The 21,824-nt window shown below is 45.5% G+C and overlaps 1 protein-coding gene across 1 annotated transcript; it reads left to right on the plus strand.

The window, feature by feature from the left end:
* The first annotated feature begins 3,892 nt into the window (after nucleotides 1-3,892).
* Nucleotides 3,893-20,597, plus strand: LOC119394041 (uncharacterized). The gene is made up of 2 exons (XM_037661254.1): nucleotides 3,893-5,438; nucleotides 20,362-20,597. Exons 1-2 carry the CDS (start codon nucleotides 3,893-3,895, stop codon nucleotides 20,595-20,597), a joined length of 1,782 nt encoding a protein of 593 aa, XP_037517182.1.
* Nucleotides 20,598-21,824: the final 1,227 nt, after the last annotated feature.

A 21,824-nucleotide genomic window follows, 5' to 3' on the forward strand; every position in this document is an offset into this window, starting at 1 on the left:
GCGCTATTGGAACTCGCGTACCCACTCCAAAGGCGAGCGTCCTAACCACTCGGCTATCCAGGCACGCTGGCAGAACGGAGCATAGCCTTGGGTAGTATAGCACAGCAAGGTGGTGCGAAAGGAAAGTGAAGGCGAGGAGGAGAAATGTGAGGTTTATAAGGAGGGAAAGGAGGATGGGAGAAAGAGTACAGAGAGAGAGAGAGAGAAACAGAGAAATAGAAAGTAAGGGTGGGAACAGAGAAAAAGAAGGCGAGAGACCGGGTACAGAAAGAGAGAGATATAGACAAAGACATGCAAAGAAAGAGAACAAAAATAGGAAAAGAAAGGAACGATAGAGATAGAAAAATATAGAAACCAACCTACACAAAAATGTTTACAGAAAAAAAAGAGAGAAAGCATAGTCATGTATAGTACAGTAGAGCAAGGATAGTTTGTCGTGTGGCGTAGCAAAGTATCATCTTCATGAACCAGCGCGCGCTCTCTTCGTCATCTTCTTCATCCTCGTCCTCTTCTTTTTCTTCTGCTTCGCACCCAGAACACGTGCGCGGATTTGTCCACCGCCAATCCACCAGCTCTGCTGTGATCCGGTCTTGCGCGACAATGTGCAAGCTGCGCTAATGCTTTTATGATTATTATTAACTCGAGGGCGACTGTTTTTATGGAGAAGCTGTAGGAGGTGACAATTTATGGCAGGCCCATTTCTCGGAAACACCGAAAACACGCGCACTTTGACACATTAATAGCAGAAATTCAAGGCCCCAACCGACGTGATGTCGAAACTGAGCGCAGGAAATGCCCCGCCTCTGTTACGTCAGATCGGAACTTCACGTGGCGATCTCGGAAAAAAAAAAGGCGCGTTGCACCAGAATCTGGTTGGGAAAAACGGCAAGTCGTCTCAAGTACGCAAGTGGACCGCTTGTTCTTAGCGTAAAACTCCAAATAAGCACAAAGAACGCTTTCGCTTGTCTGCGAGAAGAAGCGCCACAGTGGCTGCCCCATATTTTTACGCGGTAAGGTGAAATAAAGAGTGGAAAGTGCGGTTTTCTTGGTTACAGATCGAAAGAATCAGATAAGCGCGAAGCATCACACGAAAGAAATAAACTGTCCACTTGCGTGTTCGAGACGTGTATTTTTAATCAATATGGTTTATTTACTGTTGTAATATAGCATTCATTAAGAACAACGAATCATTCTCATCGACGTCATTTTCGCTATCGTATGAATTCAGAATTTCAAGATCATATGTTCCGTGCGACGCCCGGTCGACCGCCTTGAGTGAGTAGTTGCCATTTATTCCAGGATCATCATCGTCATCATTCTCGAGCTCGCGCCACGCGAAGACGTCGCCATCAGCAGCAGCGTACGTAAGCCTCGTTCCTTTGCTTCGAAGGAAAATATTCACTAGCGTGAATTTCTGATCATTGAAGACCTAGTGTTATGACGCACGACATGTAGCGTGTGATACGCAGAGAGCAAGTGTATTGGGATGAGCCGCGTAACAGCTGTTCATAAAGCGCATCAGCATTTCCTTGTGTGTGGGCAGGTAGGTTCCTCGTCTGATAGGAGTCCCTGTGCCATTCGCCTTTACAATAGAGGTCTTTATTCGGGAGCCCCACATATAGAGTACAGAGAGATGTGCGCATGCCCTGGCTGGCTCGGACGCCTGGGTGGGACACGGTCGGTGGAACTGGATCTGGTAACCCTGTAAATATTTACGATGTTCTGGGCGGGCTCGGACCAACAATAACTGAATTTCTTATTCAGTAACTGAGCCACCGTGTGGGAATAGGAGCTAAGGTGTCGTGATGTTCGCATTCGATAATAATAATAATAATATTATCTGGGGTTTTACGTCCCAAAAGCACGATATGATTATGAGAGACGCCGTAGTGGAGGGCTCCGGAAGTTTCGACTGTCTGGTGCTCTTTAACGTGCACTGACATCGCACAGCACACGGGCCTCTAGCATTTCGTGTTCGAATTCGAGGGCGCGCGTTTAATTCCCGGCGAAAAGAAAGCACTTCCACACATATAGATTTAGGTGGACGTTAAAAAAATGCCTGCTGGTCAAAACTAAACCGAGGACCCTCACTACGACTTTCATCGTAATCCTATCGCAGTTCTGGCACGCAAAAACCCAGAAATTATTTTTTTCAGTGGGTGATATTTTCATATTTCCTGAACTTCTTCCCCATATTTCGCCCTTCTCTGCTATAGAGTAGCGATGAAACACGATTCAGAGACCACAATTTGCGGGAGCCGTTCTCTCCGAATGCTTTTCATAATTTTAGACACACTGCCGGTGATGATAGCCGATACCAGCGGCCATTTCGTGTGCTAATCCACACACAATGTGTGTTCTAACACCATCGATTGTGCTAATACCACTGTGCGTGCTAATGCATTGATCGAAGCTTGACAGTAGATGAGTAATGGCTCGTATTCGCTATGCTGCAAGACGCAGGAGCAGTGTGCGAACTGTTGCACGTGCGTTACCGCGAAGCCAAGAAAACAAGACTGCGATCAGGTGAATGTGTGCCTTATCCGTACTCGGCTTGCATAATCTGCTTCAATAATGCAGAACGTCTAATTGAAATGTTTCGATCAACGCGTCAAGCCTCCTCGTAAAATTGATTCCAACAGCTGCATTAGGCCTGCCATCATGTATTGCATTTTTTTTTCTCATTTTTTTCAGGCGGTGTGGTGTGCCCGAGGGGAGACTCCGATCGGCACCGACGTGCTTGTGAAAGCAGGGTCTAGCCACAGCTGCTTCCGGTACGGTATAGCGATGTGTTTTTGTCCGGTTTTATTCAATGTACCCTTAGGCTAATCTGCGCCTACGTTTTCTAGCGTACACTAATGATGCGGTAACGTACTAGGATGTGTGCATGCAAGCTAAAGGTAACATGCGAGGTTTGCTTACCCGATTAAATTTTATCAGACATTCTCCGTTCGAGCTTCCAATGAAAAACACTACATTTAGTTTAGCTTTACCGAATAGCTAACAACCGCTTCATCGTAGAAGCCTCCGCCATATTACATTTGTTCATTTTATTGGCGTCCGGCCATGTTTGCAGAGATTTCTGATTTTATTCCTGTACACTTGCGTCATACGAGTTGTAATTATTTCGATCGCCTTATTGCAGCAGCGTCGATAGCCAGGTCACCCCAGAGGCGCCAGCAATACCACTCCGCTGCGAAAGCGCGCTTAGTGGTGAGTGGCCATTCATTATTTAATATAACTTATTAATTAATAGTTAACTAGTAATTTAGTACTTCTAAATGTGACAATATATGAATCATAGTCATTGCACGAGCCCCATTTAAGCCGCACCATGATCGATGTCAATACGCATCGCACCAATCTATTAATATCGTCATTTTTTGCAGCATTGAAGGCCGCGTTACCCGCTTTTATGGAAACGAAGAGCACCACACTCTTCTTTTCCGTCTGAGACTCTAAAAATAACACATTACCGAAAAAATTAATGACTTTACCAGGCATGTTTACCCATCAAATTATTCGCAAGAAAACAGCTTCATCGCGCTCCTTTAGTCCTTGGAAAAGGTAAAGAAATTCGAATTATCCTTTGTGTGTTCTCTTAGACTTTTTATCGCCAATTATCAGAAATCATTAGTGATTGATAATTCGGGATGCAACTCACTTCGGTGCCAAACGTACCTCAAGCGCGCATAGTGAACATCGTGATAAGTTGTATAGAGCAATGTTATTGGGATGCTTCAAGGAGCTGTGACATTGTAGTCAATACGGAAGTAGATTACCCGCACAGACTGTCGAGCTGTTCTATTTCTGCGCTGTATAAAGATAAATACTCCCCGCCGATAAGGGAAACGCCACCGTCGTGTTGGACACACAAGACTACGAAAACAAGATGCGACTCATGCTCGAGGACGATCGAACGTACGTTCCCTTGAATCGTGATCCCACTGCAAAAGTGCAAAGGGACTTGCAGAAGCTACTGGCTGACGGATTTCGGTTTGTGCCTCCTCAGCAAAAGTCGCTGTATTTTTCTCTTCTGTGTAACAATGGCTCCGCTCCCGCTCTGTACGGATTACCCAAGATACACAAGGAGGGCGTCCCTATGCGCCCAATTGTCGACTTCACCCGCTCGCCTCTCCACAAGTTATCGAATTACCTTCACAGGATTATCTCCCCTTTGGTCGGCAAAACTGAAACGCACGTACGGAACTCGTACGACTTTATTGAAAAGGTTCGCAACACGGTCCTACATGACGACGAGATCATGGTGTCCTTCGATGTGAAGTCACTTTACACAAGCGTGCCCATTGACTTGGCCGTCAAGGTCTGCACTGACGCTCTCGAATCGGACCCAAGTCTTCCAGAAAGGACACCGCTCGAGGCTCCAGATCTCAGCAGACTTCTAGAGTTTTGTCTGAGCAACACATACCTCACGTCCCAGAAAAAGTTCTTCAAACAAGTCCATGGAACCGCAATCGGAGCCTCGATCTCAGTCACCGCAGCGAACTTGGCAATGGAGTCACTGGAGTCCCGTGCCCTGTATAGTTTCAACCCACGTCCAAGGGTATTCCTACGCTACGTGGACGACTGTTTCTCAGTGGTTAAGAAGTCTGCTTTGAGCGCTTTTCTTCTGCACCTTAATAGCATGGATCCAGCCATACAGTTCACGACAGAGGAAGAAGTTAATGGTCGTCTGCCATTTTTGGACGTGCTCGTGAAACGCGACGGCAGTAGATTGTCGTTCAGTGTCTTCAGGAAGGAAACTCACACTGGCAAGTACCTAAGTTTCAGCTCTGTGCACCCGATGTGTCAGAAGAAGTCGGTGGTCGCTTCACTTGTACGTAGGGCGGAGAAACTTTCCTCAACTCCGGAGAACCAAGCGGCCGAGCTAGACACGATACGCCGTGACCTCTCATCTTCGGGCTACCCCAGTTCGCTCATTCAAGCTGTTAAAAAGAGCCTAGCTCATCCTACGCCAAATGACTCTCAACAACACAATGACAAGGGGAAGAGAAAAGAGATTCCTGTGTCGTACGTCCCCGGCATAAGCGAAAGTTTGTCCCGAATCCTTCGGGGGTATGAAGTCGACGTCGCTAACGTGCCTACGCGCAAGCTCAGACAAGCTGTGGGGACGGTGAAAGACAAACTCGATAAGGAGAAGTTCCCGGGCGTCGTGTACAGAATTCCTTGCGCCGATTGTAATCAAGTCTACATCGGTGAAACAGGCGACTTTGGAAAAAGAATTAAACAGCACAGCTATGACGTGAAAACCAAGCACGTGGCAACTAACGGGCTAGCTGAGCACGCGGTGTCCACGAGCCATGACATCGACTGGGATAGCGCGAAGATAATAGGAAAAGAAAAGAACAAAACAGCTAGGCTTCATCTTGAATCCCTTCACATTCAGACGACCGATAACACGCTCAACCTCAACTCAGGCAATCTGCCCCCGATATACACTCGATGCTTACGTCACATCATCAAGCCCAGATAACCCAACCCCTAAAAACTTTCATTCCTTGTGAACAAGGCCCCCGTAGCGGGGCCGAAGCGTCAATTATTTGTGTGTTTGTTTCAACGATTGGTCGGTGCTTGCCATTCCCACCATGAATTTTCCCGACCAGACGGGTTTCCGTCGAACCCTGGACTTCAAAGATAATTATAGGTTTACTTCCTTTCAAATACACCTCTCTCGCATTCGACATGTTCATCTTGGATATAGGTACATCCCTTCTCGGTGCCGGACAAACTGTGGTGTTAAATAATTTCAAAATATTTAATATCAATTTTCATAAATCTGTATGCTAGTACGCTTGAATGAAAAGATGCAAATTGCCTGCTGATGACTATAAAGCAATAAATGTACAAGTAACAGTGTGTCGACACAGTGCTTTCTCAATATCTTATCGAATTTCACGCAAAATGACTCTCACTTCGCTTTAATTTTGACGTTGTCTAGGCTTTGTTACAGGTTGCAGTATTTTGTGTTTGATATAATTGTTTTACACGGTTAATTGTTTCAACACCTCTGATGTTGCATTCTTTCAACGTGTCTCTAACACAACGGTGTTGCATGAGGAATGCAGATTTTTTGGAAATACAGATCTAATAATAAATAAAAAGTTGTAATCGCAGTGAAATCATAGCTAAGGGCACGTGAATTTGATTTGATTAATAATACAGTTGAAATACCTTTCGGGAATGTAGCTACGCAATCACCGTCTCTACTGAGGCATATTGGACAACTTTTCCTGCGTTATCGTCATACGTGTAGCTACAGTAGCTTTAGAGCGGCCCTAAGTTGAGCCACTGGGTGTTTTTCCTTTATTTCTTTATTATTTCAGTGTACCTCGAAGCAACTTACGTTTAACGCCTCGTGTGCGCTTTGTGCGTATGAGGTGCCGCATCGTATAACCTTTTTTTCAGGTCACGATGTTCCTCATCCGATGCATCGTTTGCGCCGGTAAGTAAAGCTTCACACTCTATAAAATTCAGACACACCAGTGCATGAATCAGTGAATGAACCGGCGAACAAACATACCGCTGTATAATTAAGTGACTGACTGATTGAATAGCCAGCCTTTGAGTGATGGACTTTTGAATGCTGGTAGTGTTGACGGTTGCTTGTAAGGGTGCGTGCGGTGACGCGTGGAAGCACGGCCAACTAGAACTATTGTTGTAGGAAATAATACACACAGATACGTTCTGTAACTCTTGAAAGACAGTTTGTGTTATGCATATTGGCGTGTGTAAGCTGCGCACCACGTGCCATTGCAACACTGGCACAAACCGCGATGATATCAGGAGCTCAAAAAAATCCTGCGCAAATGTCGTTCTTGTGTAGGCCCTTGCGTAGTTCTAAACCCTCCGCCTAATGCAGCTCCACTGCCTTGAAACCTGAGGAAGTGCGCAGCATGGGAAACCCAGCGATTTCCTTGGCAATCGCGTGCTTGCCACCGCCTCGGCAATTGCGCGCAAGCCGAGGCGGTGGCGCCCTTCCTTGGGCGCCGCGTGTCACAGCCGGATGTTTAAGAAGCATTTTTCGTGATTTTAGATGAATTATTGCGATTAATTCTTGGTGATTTCTGTAGCTCTATTATTTAAGACCCTGTTAGTTTATTTCGCGCTGTTTATTTTGCGACACGAGAGAGTGGCTGGGCGACAAGCCGGGCCCCTAAAGTGACTTGGAAAAGAGTGCGCATGAAAAAACACGCAAGCGTTTTGTTTGTAACAGCGTTCCGGTTATAAATCTAGAGTTATGACCTGCTGAATAAACCTCTGTTACAGCGATTGGCTACTGCGCTACATTTTTCGCACCATGGCTCGTTAGCACTCTCGGCTTCGGCCTCACTGGAGTGCGGCCGAAAACAGTGGCTGCGTGGTTCCAGGCGAGGTACAAGGGCGTCATTCCGAAGAACGGGGTCTTCTCAATTCTCCAGAAATGGGGCATGGCCGGCGTACCGGGCGTCCTCAACGTCGCTTCTTTCTGCCTGGCGGGCCGCGTCGCTTGGGGCATCATCTAGAAGCCCTTCTCAAGCGCGGACATGTCCCGGCAAGGATGTTCCGTTCTCAGGAGTGCGGAACGTCTCGGCTTTTTCGTCCACGTAAATTCAACACGACGGAAACAAAAAAAAAATTAAACACGAAATGTTAACGCAACGTTGCCTTCTTTTCCTTCAAAGGGAAGACAGCACTCGATCAAGATCACTGAAGTCGGATGTTTCGTCTGCAAAAATATCATGGTCACTCACCTAACAAATATTTGCGATAAGCACTTCAATCGCTGTCGTTAGGTTAAAGCGACCGTTGTGTCGTGTACTGGGACCAGGGTGTCGGAACGAAATGTTTTTCGTTTCGGTTTCAGTTTCGTTCCACCGCAAAAAGTTCCGTTCCGTTTCTGTTCCGGAACGAAACAAAAAACGTTCCGTAACGGTTCGTAACGGTTTTTTTTCTTTTGTATGAAAACAATTGAAGGCAAGGCAATCATTAAAAAAACGTTGGATTTGTGATGTAGTTATTTGCCCTCCTTTTAAGAAAGTGGGACAAGGGTAAAATACGTTCTTCAGAGGAGCGGAAGTAACTGTACCACGAATTCCTACCAACTAGCACAAACTAGTATTCATTTCAAAGTCATGGTATTTATTTTCTCACAAGACAAATACGAAGTTTTTTAGTCGGCTAAATGCTTTGTGTCAAGGGAGTGAGCACGATCTCAGAAGCAGCACGTCATTGAGTGTACTCTCTGATGTGAGGCCGCTGTTCTGATAAAAAGATCGCAGGCCTGCGTGGAACACGCAGCACAGTCACAGCAAAAGCTGGAAGAGCGGACTTTGTAGAGCATCTTGGGGCAACTAATACATGTATACATGCAAGGTACCCACTACGTCACAGATGATCACAATTTTTCTGAAGTAGCGAAGTTCCCGCTATAGTCAACTAGAACATGTTTTCTAGTTCATTATACTTCCCACTATGCCATTTTCGTCATTCTTCGGAGAATCGCGGTACCCGCTACACATCGGTAAGGCATGATGTGTACTTTGTGCTGTGGCTGATGATGATGAAGAATTATGGCTGAACACTTTGCAGCGCGTGGGAAGGAGCGTTGTGCAATGGGCGCTTTCATTCAATTCCAATTCCATTCCGGGGAATTAGAACTTGCCGCAGTTCCATTCATTTCAGTTCCTCGGAATGAAAAAACTTAGCCCATTCGCACTCTGCGAGTGGCCTGGCAGTTCGATTCCGTTCCTGTAATTCCTCAACGTAGGAAAGGCATCTTGATAGTTCTATCGAGTTAAGAATGAACGCCCCATAAAGCTGATATCATCAGATCCATTAGGAACTGCAAAAGCACGCAAAAAACGTTACCAAGGTAGAGGGATAGTAGCTTGGTGACATATCTCGTGCAGTACAACCACCCTACTAATTCCCAAAGGGGCAGTACCCCGCTACCTATAGTATTTGCATGGTCAACATGTTTGAGCGAATGGTGGTGTTTCAATATTGTTTAAGCTTAAATCTGTTAATGCTAAAATGGCGACATAGCGTATTTTTATGCTGACAAAAGTGCCTTTGCACCGAATACTGAACACTGGGCCGCACTGCTCGTCAGCACTCACGCTTGTCAAGCTCGCCTCGCAAGCATGGATGGGGTGAGGAGAACTTTCTGTGTTCGCCTGTGCGCAGGTATGCAGTGTCTTCCTTGACGCAAAGGTTATTTACGTGGGTCAGGTACTCAATTGCTCGTGAGATAAAGATCAGGCTGTGCAAAGAGTACTCGCCACTTTCGCATGGATACCCCCACTTTCGTGGGGGTATCAATGCAAACCAACGCGCAGGGGTAGTTTTTTCTCCCTTCGGTATCTGCCGGGATAATGCATTTGTTTGTACACTAACTTATGCCTCAGTTTGTAGTAGGTGCGTTGCTTATAAATGTACCGTGCTTGTAATCATCCAAGCCATTTAAAAAATACTGCTTTATTGTTAATTTGCGAGGCTCTGACTTACTAACGTTTGAAGTTTGAAAAACAGCACGTAGACGAAAACGTGCTCTATTTTCGGAAAAAGACGTAATTCTATTCCCATTACATTCGGTGCAAAATGCGCTTAATTCCATTACCATTCCATTCCTCCGAGCGTTGTCCCCATTCCATTCCGGAGTCGCGAAAATGTGGAATGGTTCTGGAGTCATTCCAATTCAGGAGTGGCAACTCCGCAACACTGATGGGAAGCATTAAACCACACACTCTTTGCGCTATTACCATTGTGTGATGACTGGTTGTTATTTTACTCTTAGGCCACGCTATATTACATATGTTAACGCAATTCCTTGCCCGACATGACGCCCGTAGGGAGTGTTTTTGCGATGGAGTTGCAAGCACGAGCGTGGCACTGTGCTGGAAGACCCGACTGCCACGCAGAGGGTGCGGATTAAGATCCCATCCGATCCTAGAAATTTGTTTCTCATTTATTTTTTCTCATATCACGCGATAGCAGTCACGTACATCGGCGGCGGCGGACAACTTGGCGCCACAATCGGCTGTCAGCTCTAGCTGTAACAAATTTCAGCGCCGACAATGCCCTCTCCACTTTGGCCTGCTTGACAGGCGCGCAAAAGTCCCCTTGCGTTAATATAAACATCTCTGGTTGCCACTGTTTTCGTTCTTCGCACAATTTCAACATATCTTTGTTCTGGAATTCCTGTCTGAGGAACGCGCAAATACTATTCCTGAGATATGCTCACATTGCATGGGCTCAGCTGTTCCGGATTGCGAAATTTTCTCGTGAACCGAAAAACGATTGAAAAAATTTCGGTTTCCCTCCGGAACGAAATAATATATAAAGTTTCGGTTACGTTTTCGTTCCGGTCAAAAATATCGTTTTTTTCGTTTTTCGTTTTCGGTTTTCGTTCCGTTCCGACACTCTGAACTGGGACACGCCGCTGCGGAGTTTCGCTGCTAAACGAGAGGGCTCGGGTTCGATTCCCGGCCACCGCGGCCACATTTTGGTCGGGACAAAAGTAAAAATGCCCGTTTACTTGCGTTTACATTCACCTTGAAGAAATTCGGGTAGAGCCAAGGTGAAATCCTGATACGCCTCATGAGCACACGAAAGCACAAAAATGGTAAAAAAAAACCAGCCGCGTACCTCGTGGCTCCCGGCAGGCTAGCTGCGTGCGTGTTTTGTCAGAAAAAAAAACCGGCTTTCGCGTGACTCCCACTTCGTCTTGACGAAAGTGTGAAACCGAGATGGTAAGATAAAGAACACGATTCCCTGGCGCAGCAGACATCACGGAAAACTTCCCGTGCATTCTGGTCACAATATTCACGGTGAGAAGCTTCAATTTCGGTTGCACGGCTCTCTCGCACAGCGTAATATGAGATAAGAACGCGCGAGAGCAGACACCAAAAACACACAGCGCGAATGTGGCGTCGCCACGCGAGATGGACGCTAACTGTAGAGCATTGAAGGTAGCTTCATAGATCGCCAGGGATCGCCCCAGTAGCGGTAAACACCGGGCTCCGCGCATGGAGTGCTGAGGAGCGAACGTAGCACGACAAGGAGAGACTATCTGCATAGAAAACTCGTCTTCCGGAACAAGTTAGCACTGGCTCTGGGACGTGTAAGATTATAACATTTGTGACTTGCAAAGATACCTCGAGAATACTATGGTCAAATGATTTAGCATGGTCAAGCGTTGCATGGTCAAGCGTTGCAACGTAAAAGAAAATCACACAAGCTTTCTTATATTACAGTCTAAATAAATTTTGCAACGACGGTTATGCGTGCTGTCGTGATGTGTTCATGTTTAGATGCCATGCGTAAAAACCAGCATCTCATACCTCAACCCTTTGGGTGACAGCGGGACACATACATCTCTTTTCCGTCTGCAGAAAAAATTTCTCGCATCACCCGTTGCAATTAGCGCGACGCTAAGTCTCTCACGTCTTACCTGAATCTTCGTAATCTCGAGGAAAATTCTTTTACCCCGCTTTCGAAGGGCGGAAGTAGTGTTACAATGGCGTTGAATTTCGATCAATTTTTCTATAGCTTCTGAATTCCTACTTTGTCCTACTTTTCTTTTTCAGTAAACTACTGGTTTGATTTTGATGAAATTGGTTTTATACTATTTCTTTGTAGTTTATATCGATATACCACAGCCGGTTTTTATATCATCATGTCAAAAATATAAGCAAACCTACAAAGGGTTAAGTTGCGGGCCGATTATGATTACTAGAGGCCGGATTTTTAGGCATTAAACAAGGTCGCTTTAAGCGCCACAAATAGGTAGGCAAAACAACGTTTTAGGCTTCCAAAATCGTAAATATAGGCACAATAAATTTTGACATAAATGCACATAATTTCAAACGAAGACGTGCGCAGCCTCTATCTACGACAAAAAAAAAACAAAAATGTCATTGTTTTAGAGGGCACGAAGGCGCCGACAGTTGAACATAGCCGTGCAATTATGCTTTGAATCGCACGGTTCCCCGAACACGGTATCTCCCGTGTCCTGCACGGTGAGTCCACTGTCGAATGAGCACACTCGTGGGTGTCTTTTCGGCATGAATGAGAAGGGCAGAGCAAGAGCAGATAGCCAGATCGCTAAAATACCAGAAGGGAGGGATTTCTCCTATTGGCCCAGTCGAATCGCATATAGGCCCTGCCAGTGAACTACTGGCGTAGACAGGGGAGTGGGGGCTTCAGTGGTTCGACCCCCCCTCCCCCCGAAACTTTTCGGTTTTGCATGTTTATATATACACGCACACATACAAACGCGCGCACGAACATACATAATGTATGGTTGAAACCCCCTCCCAATCCGAAAAACATTTCTGCCTACGCTACTGCACATCCCATCTTTCTTTCTTTTTTGCTCTTCACTCTCTACTGACGGCTCTCCGCGGTCTCGCATTCGTCAACCGCTCGCGCCATGTCAGCGTGGCGGCGAATACTCACCGGCGTGTCCCACTTCACTGCTGCTAGCGGGAGTTTCCGGGAGTTGGTTGAACTAGAGGACTAGGTTCAACCGCATAGTTCCGAACAGTCAGAGTTGCGCGTTAACATGAATAACGGTCTCAAACTGCACCCGGGAGTGAAACTAAAGGCTAAATAGTGTTCATATAGGCGCCAATTTCGTAAATAGGCATTCATAGGAATTTGTAAGCATTTAGGCACGAACGCCAAAAATAGGAATTTATAGGCACTATAAAAACACTATAAAAGCATTTCTTAGCCCCTAATTCGTGCTCATATATCAAAGCGGCGCGATAGGAGCGCAAGGAACAAAATAGGCATTTGCATAAAATCCGGTCTCTAATGATTACCGATGAACTAATTTAGATTTCACGTTCTGTATATGCACACGCTATGTGACGTCTTTGATGAACAGTCGAAGTTTATTACTTGCTTTCTAGGTGTCTTGATTTGCACTATGTTCAAGAACAACCAAACAGCAATTCTCTTTTTCAACAATTTGATTTTTTTTTGGTAAAAATTGCCATTCACTTCATTCAGTATGGCCATAACTTGCACTGAACAAAATTTTATTTTGAGAGTGATCTTATGTTGTCTCAAATACACAAGTGAGCCACTTATTCTTTGCATTTAACTTTATAAATAAACGCAAAGAAGCCCTTGTTTGCGAGAAGAAGCGCCGCAGTGCTTGCCCCGTAGTTGTGTGCTGTACGGTGAAATAAATATTGGAAATTGCGGTTTCCTTGGGTACGGCGCGAACGACTGGAGAGAGAGATGACAATCTTTAATGAAATTCCCGGAGATGTTAGCCTGGTTTATCGCCTGACTTGCTACTCCAGGTGTCGGGTGGTGACTATGATATATACAGTGATCACATATACACAAAAATCATACGTACACTCAGAAACACACATATATACAGAAAAGAGTCATTCATAAAGTTTCGTTAAGTCCAGTGGTTAGCGCTTTTTTGTTGCGCATCACACAAGCACTGTCTCGCCACGGGCCGAGAAGGTGCCGCAGCTCCAAGCTCAAGCCGCGTTGCAAATGCAGTGCTGCCTTTAGAATCTCTCGTTCTGCGTCGCAACGGGAACAGTCGCAGAGGACGTGTTTGTTAGGTCTTTCTGAGTGTTACATGTGGTGGTGCACGTAGGCGTGTCCGACTGCCTGATTTTGTGCTTGAAGTATTTTGTATAGGCAACGTCGAGTCTCAGCTGAGGAATGGACGTTTCATCTTGTCTGGTTATTCCTTTCGGCATATAAAAGCTACACGTCGGGTCTATTCTGTGTAGTGGTTCGTACTGGTATCGGACAAGCGCGAAACATCACGGGCAATGAGTAAGTGATCCACTTTTTTATTCGAGACCTGTTTTTTAATCAAAATGGCTGATTTAGAATTGTAATATAGTATTCATTAGGAACAACTCCTATTCTAATTGACGCCGTCATCTCTAGTAAGGTTTGAGATTTTTAAGAACGTGTGATACGTCCGACTCCTGGCCGAACCCCTTGAGTGGGTAGGTGCCAATCATCCCAGTATTACCATCGTCATCATCGTCATCATTATCATCATTCTTGAGCTGAGCTCACACCACACGAGCGTACACAGCAGACAGCGGCGCCATCAGCCGCAGCGTACGTACATACTTCTTGTTCCTTTACATCTACGGACAATATTTACTAGCTCGAAATTAAAATCGCTGATGGCCTAGTCTTATGACGTGCGACATTTAGCGTGTAATACGCAGAGAGCAAGTGTACTGAGACGGGCCGCGTAACGGCTGTTCCTAAAACGCATCTGCATTTACTTGCGTGTGCGCACCTAGGTTCTGATAGATGCCCTTGCACGATACGCCTTTACGTTAGAAATCTGTATTCCGAGGCCGCAGACATAGAGTACAGAAGTGCACAGACCCGGACAAGCCCTGCCGCTTCTGTCGGACCCGGAGGGTGGACCGGGCTATTCTAGCTCTGTCAATATTTATGATGTTCCAGGCCGGAAACATCATTACGCAACAAAACAGCGGAGCAGAATGTGAACAGTTAAACGCGCACTACCGCGAAGCCACGCAACATAAGACTACGATCAGACGAAAGTGTGGCTTACGCGTTCTTAGCATGCATCATCTGTTTCGCTGCATAACGTTTATTTGAAGTGTTTCGATTAACGCGTTAAGCCTTCACTTTGGTTCCAACTGCTTCATTAAGCCTATAATGCTTTATCTTTGTGTTTTCTTTAGGCGGTGTGGGCTGGGCGACGGGAGGCTCCGATCGGCGCCGACGTGCTACCGTCAGCGTGGTCTAGCCTGCTAGTCACCGCTGCTTCCGGTACGCCATGTTCTTGTCCGGTTTCATTCCATGCACCCATAGATTAATATGCGCCTGAATTTTCTAGCGTATAACGGTGCACTGTAAACCTTATTACAGCCATTAGGTGTTTTGGTGTCTATAACTCACACCCATGCATCCCACGGAAAGGGCGTAACAAGCAGGATTACACCCTTTTTGTGGGCTTACTTCACGGACTTGCACCCTTTATGCATCAATTTTCAGGAGTGTAATACAAAAACTACACCGTTATGGCAAAAGTGCAATGGGTTGTTTAAGCAAACATACACCCTAACATCCTTTTAAAAATATATAATAATAATAATTTTTGAAGCTTAACCTCCCAAAACACGATATGATTAGAAGAGACGCTATAGTGGAGGGCTCCGGAAATTTCGACCACCTGGGGTTCATTAATGTTCACCCAAATCTAAGTACACGGGCCTCAAGCATTCTCGCCTCCATCGAAAATGCGGCCGCCGCGGCCGGGATTCGATCCCGCGACCTGTGGGTCAGCAGTCGAGCGCCATAACCAATAAAAAACTGTGGCGGGTCCCTTTCAAAAATATAAAGCCCCCCCCCCCTTTCCTGCCTTCCTTCTGAAGTACTATAAAGCAAATCCCATAGCTAGTCCTTCTATGGCAGAACTATGGCTATAATTCAGCACCCACTCTGGGAAAATACCAGATGCAACTGTGCTTATTTTGTGCAGGCATGCTATATCGTAAAATGTTGTAGCAGTGGGTGTGTGCGCACAGAGATCAGAATCGAGAGAAAAAAAATCAGGAATTTCGCTTCTCGCAGCTGTAAATTGTAACTGAGGCTTAACCGCTTAAAACATTTGCCAGGGTAACATACCGAAACTTCTTCACAAAAATATAGGTGTAACATTTCAAGAAACACCCCCACACCCTACCAGTTATTAGAGTGTTCTACTTGAACATATGTCCTTCATGCACCCTTACTTTAAATAAGGGAGTGCAAAGGGCGTTTGTGTCGTATATACACCCTTTAAAAAATTGCCAGAAATAGGGGTGTACGAAGGCTGTTTCAGTGATCGAAACACCCTTATGGGTGTGAAAAGGTTTGCAGTGTGCGGTAACGTACTGAGATGTGCGCAGGCTTCTTTACATGCAATGTAAAGGCCCCATGTGGGGTTTGCTTACCCGACTAAATTTTACCAGAGATTCGTGGTTCGAGCTTCCAATGAAAGAAGTAGACTGTATTTTTTTCAAGACACTACGTATAGTTCAGCTTTACCGACGAAATTACCACTTTAACGTTGAAGCCGCCGCTATATTACATTTGTTAATTTCATTGGCGTCCGCACATGACTATAGAGATGCTCGATTACATCGTTGTTAACTTGCACCATGCAATAATTATTTCGATCGACTACTTGCAACAGCAACGTCGAGAGCCAGGGTACCCCACAGGTGCCATCAATACCAGCTCGCCGCGAAAGCGCCCTTACGGGTGAGTAGTCATTCATTCATTCATTCATTCATTCATTCATTCAATACTGTCAAATTTGAAAATATACAAAATATAGTAGTTCCGAGAGCCCCCTTAAAACCTCATCAGGATACCAATACAGAACGTACTAATTTATAAATACAGTCGTTCTATTACAGCTTTGCAAGCCACATTACCTGTAGCTATGGCAACGAAGCGAAGCAGGCGGTTTTCTCCGTTTCAAAATCTGAAAATAGCATCTTAACGAGTAATTAGCGATTTTACCGCACACGTTTAAACACCAAACTACTTGAAACAAAACAGCTTCACGCCCTCGTATAGTCGTTGGAAAACCTAAAAAACTCAAATTATTCTTTGTAACTTCTCTTAGACTTTTATCTTCAGTTTTCAGACGCCGTTCGTGCATGCATCTAATTCGTGACACAACTTACTTCAGTGCTAAAAGTACACAGAGCACACATATTGAACATTACGATACGTTGTATTAAGTAATATTACAAGGGTGCTTCAAGAAGCCGTCCCATTGTAGTCAGTATAGAAATAAATTACCCGCAGTCTGGCGTGCCGTTGCTTTTGTGCGTCGCATAACGCTAAAAATGAGCCTAGTGTAATTGAATCACACGTTTCTTGTAATCGGCAATTTCATCTCAGATGTAGCTATCTCGTCACTTCACCCTTCTGTACAAACTATGGTGTTAAACAACTTCTTTATTTATTACCACGTTATGTGCAAGCAAGCTTAATGTGAAAACATGCAAGTCGCCAGCTGATTCCAATAAAGCGATAAAGAGTGTATCTCGTAACAGTTTCTACACTGCCTTGTCAATATGTTGCCAAATTTCTTGCATACGAAGTCTGAGCTTGCTTCAATTTTGGTTATTTCGGGTATACCCGGCCCGCTGGTCTAGTGGTTATGGGGCTCGACTGCTGACCCGAAGGTCGCGGGATCGAATCCCGGCCGCGGCGGCCGCATTTTCGATGGAGGCGAAAATGCTTGAGGCCCGTGTACTTAGATTTAGGTGCACCTTAAAGAACCCGAGGTGGTCGATATTTCCGGAGCCCTCCACTACGGCGTCCCCCATAATCGTATCGTAGTTTTGGGACGTTAAACCCCAACAATTAATATTAGTTATTTCGAATGTGGTAAAGATTGTATAATGGTTTACTTCAATGTCACTGCGTGTTTTTCATGCAAAATTTTGCCACATGTCTTCGTTGCCTACTTTTATTTTGTATAGCTTTTCTTGTTACCTACTTACGGGGTATGGAATACAGTAAAACCTCGGTGATACGAATCTCACAGGACCACCAGAAATATTTGTATCATCTAAAATTCGTATTACCAGAAAGCACGAAAAATTATAATGCGAGAAAAATATAAAAGAAAAAATGCTGGCGTACATTTTCATGTATTGTTTTTCAGGGCCGCAGCAACGTCAGGAAGAACCCTGAATGACTGTCAGTTAAGTTTTTAGTTGTCGGCAATCATACCAGCACTCGTAAATATACGGCCCGTACGCGCGTATTTAATTAATGGACCAGATGCGTTGTGACCCGCGACAGCAGTAGCCCCGTCCGAATTCTAGCATGCTTCTTCGCATGACACAGGAGTACTGCGGCGAGAGTGACGGAAGAAGTGCTTTGACGGGATAGATCAAGGCCACAAAATTTCAGAACTGTGGTTATATGTTATGCTTTTATGATCACGGAGGTGTTGGGGATGTTTTTGGGAGATTTACGGCCGTGCCTGCACAAGTGCGACCTCAACAGTCGCGCATGTTGACGTTGTGAGGCCTGACTCCTTTGCCTAGACCATCCTCGCCTTCTTTCGGTCCTGGTCCTCCTTTCATAGGATTTCTGGTGCACGAGGCAGGCACGTGTTCACACGGTACAACGATAGGAGCCCACGCCAATGCGTTAGAAAAAAAAAAGCAGGGCGCCAATTCCCCCTGTAATGTAAACGCGAACGCACACGGAGGCACATTAGAGCCTCAAAGATTGGCGCACACAATCTCGGAGGCCGTGACGCGTCTCTGAAGGGTTATAATATTCTGACCGCAAGAGAAGTATTTTTCTTACAACGTGATTCTGACGATTTGGTGGTGCCCGCGCTTGCGTTCCCGCGCTCGCACGTGCTTGGTGCGTCTTCTGCGACAGCGCGGCCACAGCACCTCTTCGTACCTGGGCGGTAGGGTACATTCGTTTCAAACGTCGCGGGGTAAAAATTGCTTCGCAACAACCATACTCCATTACATTGCAGGCCAATGGGCCTTGGCCGGGATCAAAGAAAAATTCGTATCACCCCGAAATTCGTATGAGCTGTGATCGTATCACCCGAGGTTATACTGTACTTAGTCGTGTTTTCATTTTCTGAAATGCCGCCTGCGTTTTGATCGATACACAGGTGGCAGGCGGATCACGTCCGGCTGAGGATGTTTATAATTTAGCCTTGTCATTCCATGCAAACCTTATTGCTACAACAGTTTTTCACGAAATAAAGGAACGCTCACCGAACTCAAGCATAGCAAACAGACAAGCGTGCTGCGTAGATCACACAGTGGGATAATTGGAACGTCGCAGGTCGCGTGGTGCGACAATGTCCAGAAGTTTAAGTGGAAGCCCAGGCACCTTTCCTCTTGAAGGAGCCCTACGTCTAGCTGTCGACCAGAATTTTCATGGCTTTTTGAGGCAGGGGATTAGGGATTTTTGAGGCTAGGGATTAGGGCTTAGGAAATGAAAGGAAAGGCGATTAGGAAAGGTTGCACTTTTTCAGCAGCTGCTAAATAAAACTGATATATAAATAATAAAGAATATTCACGAGTCAACATCATCGTGAATGTCATTAGGAAGACAGTGAACTGATGACCCTGTCGCTGCGGCGACATTGGAGTTTTACGCAAGAACGCCTTCAGCCTGTAATCAAGATATCGTCGATAGTCGCGTAAAACCTTGGGCTGCATGGATCTTGGTAATTCGAGGATTAAAACGATAAACGTTACGCTTCTCTGTTGAAAGGTTTTGTTCGTTTGATGTTTTTTTCATCGGTGCTTATTATACGTAAAATATTCGGTATTTCCAATACGCACTATTAAATTCGAGTACCGAATCGAATACAACGCTATTCGATTCGTTATTCGAAATTTTCGAATCATTCGCACAGCCCTGGTACTTAAGCCTGCTGCCAACAGCATTGACGTTGCGTTCCGTCAAGGTGTCCCTAACCCAACGGTATCGAATGAGGAATGTTGATTTTTGAAAAGCACAATAACCGCCAAGGACATGTCCTTAAAGCCCCGGCAGTCTAATAATAAAGAAACGTAATTACTCTGAAACTAATGCTAACGATTTGTGCAGTTGCTTCAATGAACAGTACATTTGAAATACTGTTGATGAATTCAGCTAGGAAACTTACGTTTCAGTTGAGGCACATGGGGTATTTTCTGATATGTTACCATGATTCCCGGAGATACAGTTGGGGCGGAACAGCCCTGACATGAGGCATTCGGTCATTTACCTTTTCTTTGTTAATATTTCACTGCGTTTCGTCGTAATTTACGTTTAACAGCTAATATGCCTTTTGTGCTTATCAGCTTTTTCAGATCATGTTGTTCGTGATCAGATGCATCTTTGCTGTCGGTAAGTAAAAAATTGATACGTTATGCCATTCTGACAAAAACGCATGGCTGAATAAACGAACAGGCAAATATATATAGACGAGTGATTCATACAGTGACTGATCGATTTATTAGCGAGCGTTTCAGTGGCGGACGCTGACTGTTGGTAGGATTGAATGTTGTTTCGCCTGGACGGGTGCGGGAATGCATGAAAGCACGACTGATTAGAACCGTTAATGTAGGGATGAATGTAAATACATATGCTCTATAAGTATCGACAGGCAGTTCGTGTCTTCCGAAAAAATTTGCTTGTGTGAGCAGCGCGCAGCGTGCCATGGCAACACTGCCATGAGGCGCGAGGCAGAATGGAGACCAAAAGGAGTACGCATGAAAACAGTGTTTTGTTCGTAGAGGCACCCCGGTTTCAAAATAGAGTTGTAATCTACTGAATAAACGTTTGTTGCAGCTGTTGGCTACCTTGGAACGCGCATAACACCGTGGTTGATTCGCACCCTTGGTTTCGGCCCCACTGGCGTGCAGCCAGAAACAGTGGCGTCATGGCTCCAGGGGAAGTACAAGGGAAACGTCCCGAAGAACGGGTACTTCGGCGTTCTTCAGAAGTGGGGCGTGTCCGGCGTGCCGGAAGTGCTCACTCTCAGTTCTTTCCTCGTGGCGGCAGGCATCGGCTACGTCATCTACTAGGAAAACTCCTGAAGCCCCATCATCTCCTGCCAATACCACTTCGCTCTCAGAGATGCAGCACGCCTCACGGCTTTTCAATGCGAAGCACTTTTCAACCACGTAAATCCAGCTGGATGAGGTGAAAAAAAAATAAGGAAAGGTTGTCGTGGTGTGGCGCTCTGTTCTTTGTGGTGATAAATGTGATGAAAGACAGCACTCACTGAGTCGACGTCAGTGAAATCTTAACATCCGCCGCGGTGGCCTAGCGGTAACGATGCTCGACCGCTTGCCCGAAGGTCGCTGGATCGAATCCCATCTGCGGCGGCCGCATTTCGATGGCGGCTAAATGCTCGAGACCCGTGTACTCAGATTTAGGCACCCGTTAAAGAACGCCAGGTGGTCGAAATTTCCGGAGCCCTCCACTATGGCGTCCCTCATAATCATATCATGGTTTGGGACGTAAAACCCCAACAAATATTATTATCAGGGAAATCTTGTGTACGAGTAGTTTAAAAGCGAAATTATCATGGGCGCTCACCTAGCAAATATTCGCAGTGATCGGCACTTCAAACATTGTCATTGAGTTAATGTGACCCTTCTGTCCGGTACTAGAACCTACCGTTGCGCTTCTCAGCATGTGGGCTCAGGATCGATCATCAGCCACTGCGGTAGTATTGCGGCATCAGCCACTGCGGTGCGAAAATTTCGGTGGACGTATCTTTAGATTCACGTTGAGGAAACTCGTTCCTAGGCGGTAATTGCGGCGTTACTGATGGTCGTATGGTGGCGTTGGCTCATGAAACGATAGGAACAGTGATTTCGTTCATCTTGTAATCTGTGCTAATGAATCATCTGGCGCATGCTTTAGATTCACTGGGTGATATTATTCAAATGCATTCACGTAAGAGTGCGTGCTAAACCACAATCATGTAACGCTTGCCTTAGAGTGAGGAACTCCAGATTAGTTTTTAATACATTGTGTTTACTTGCCATCGACCCACCGCGCGGAGCATAATGTCATTTTTATGGGGACGTTATACATCCTCCTATGTAAAAGTCAGTTTCTTTCAGAGGAACTTCAGCGATGGGGTATGCGGCATTAATGGTTAGCAAAAGAAAAAAAAATAAATGAGGCCGTGTACCAGTTGGTATGTGTGCGCCACTGGGTATGTGACTTCGCGTGGCATCATGCGCAATAGATCATGTGACACTATCACAATCACTATAACTGACCCTGTCACAATAGTT

Source organism: Rhipicephalus sanguineus, chromosome 5 (assembly GCF_013339695.2).
Source record: "Rhipicephalus sanguineus isolate Rsan-2018 chromosome 5, BIME_Rsan_1.4, whole genome shotgun sequence".
Classification (NCBI taxonomy): Eukaryota; Metazoa; Arthropoda; class Arachnida; order Ixodida; family Ixodidae; genus Rhipicephalus; species Rhipicephalus sanguineus.

Excerpts from the sequence above, each read along its gene's own strand:
- LOC119394041 (XM_037661254.1), top strand. The coding sequence starts at position 3,893 with ATGCGACTCATGCTCGAGGACGATCGAACGTACGTTCCCTTGAATCGT. Across the intron at positions 5,439-20,361 it reads CACGCTCAACCTCAACTCAG|CTGTTGGCTACCTTGGAACG; the intron begins GCAATCTGCCCC and ends CGTTTGTTGCAG.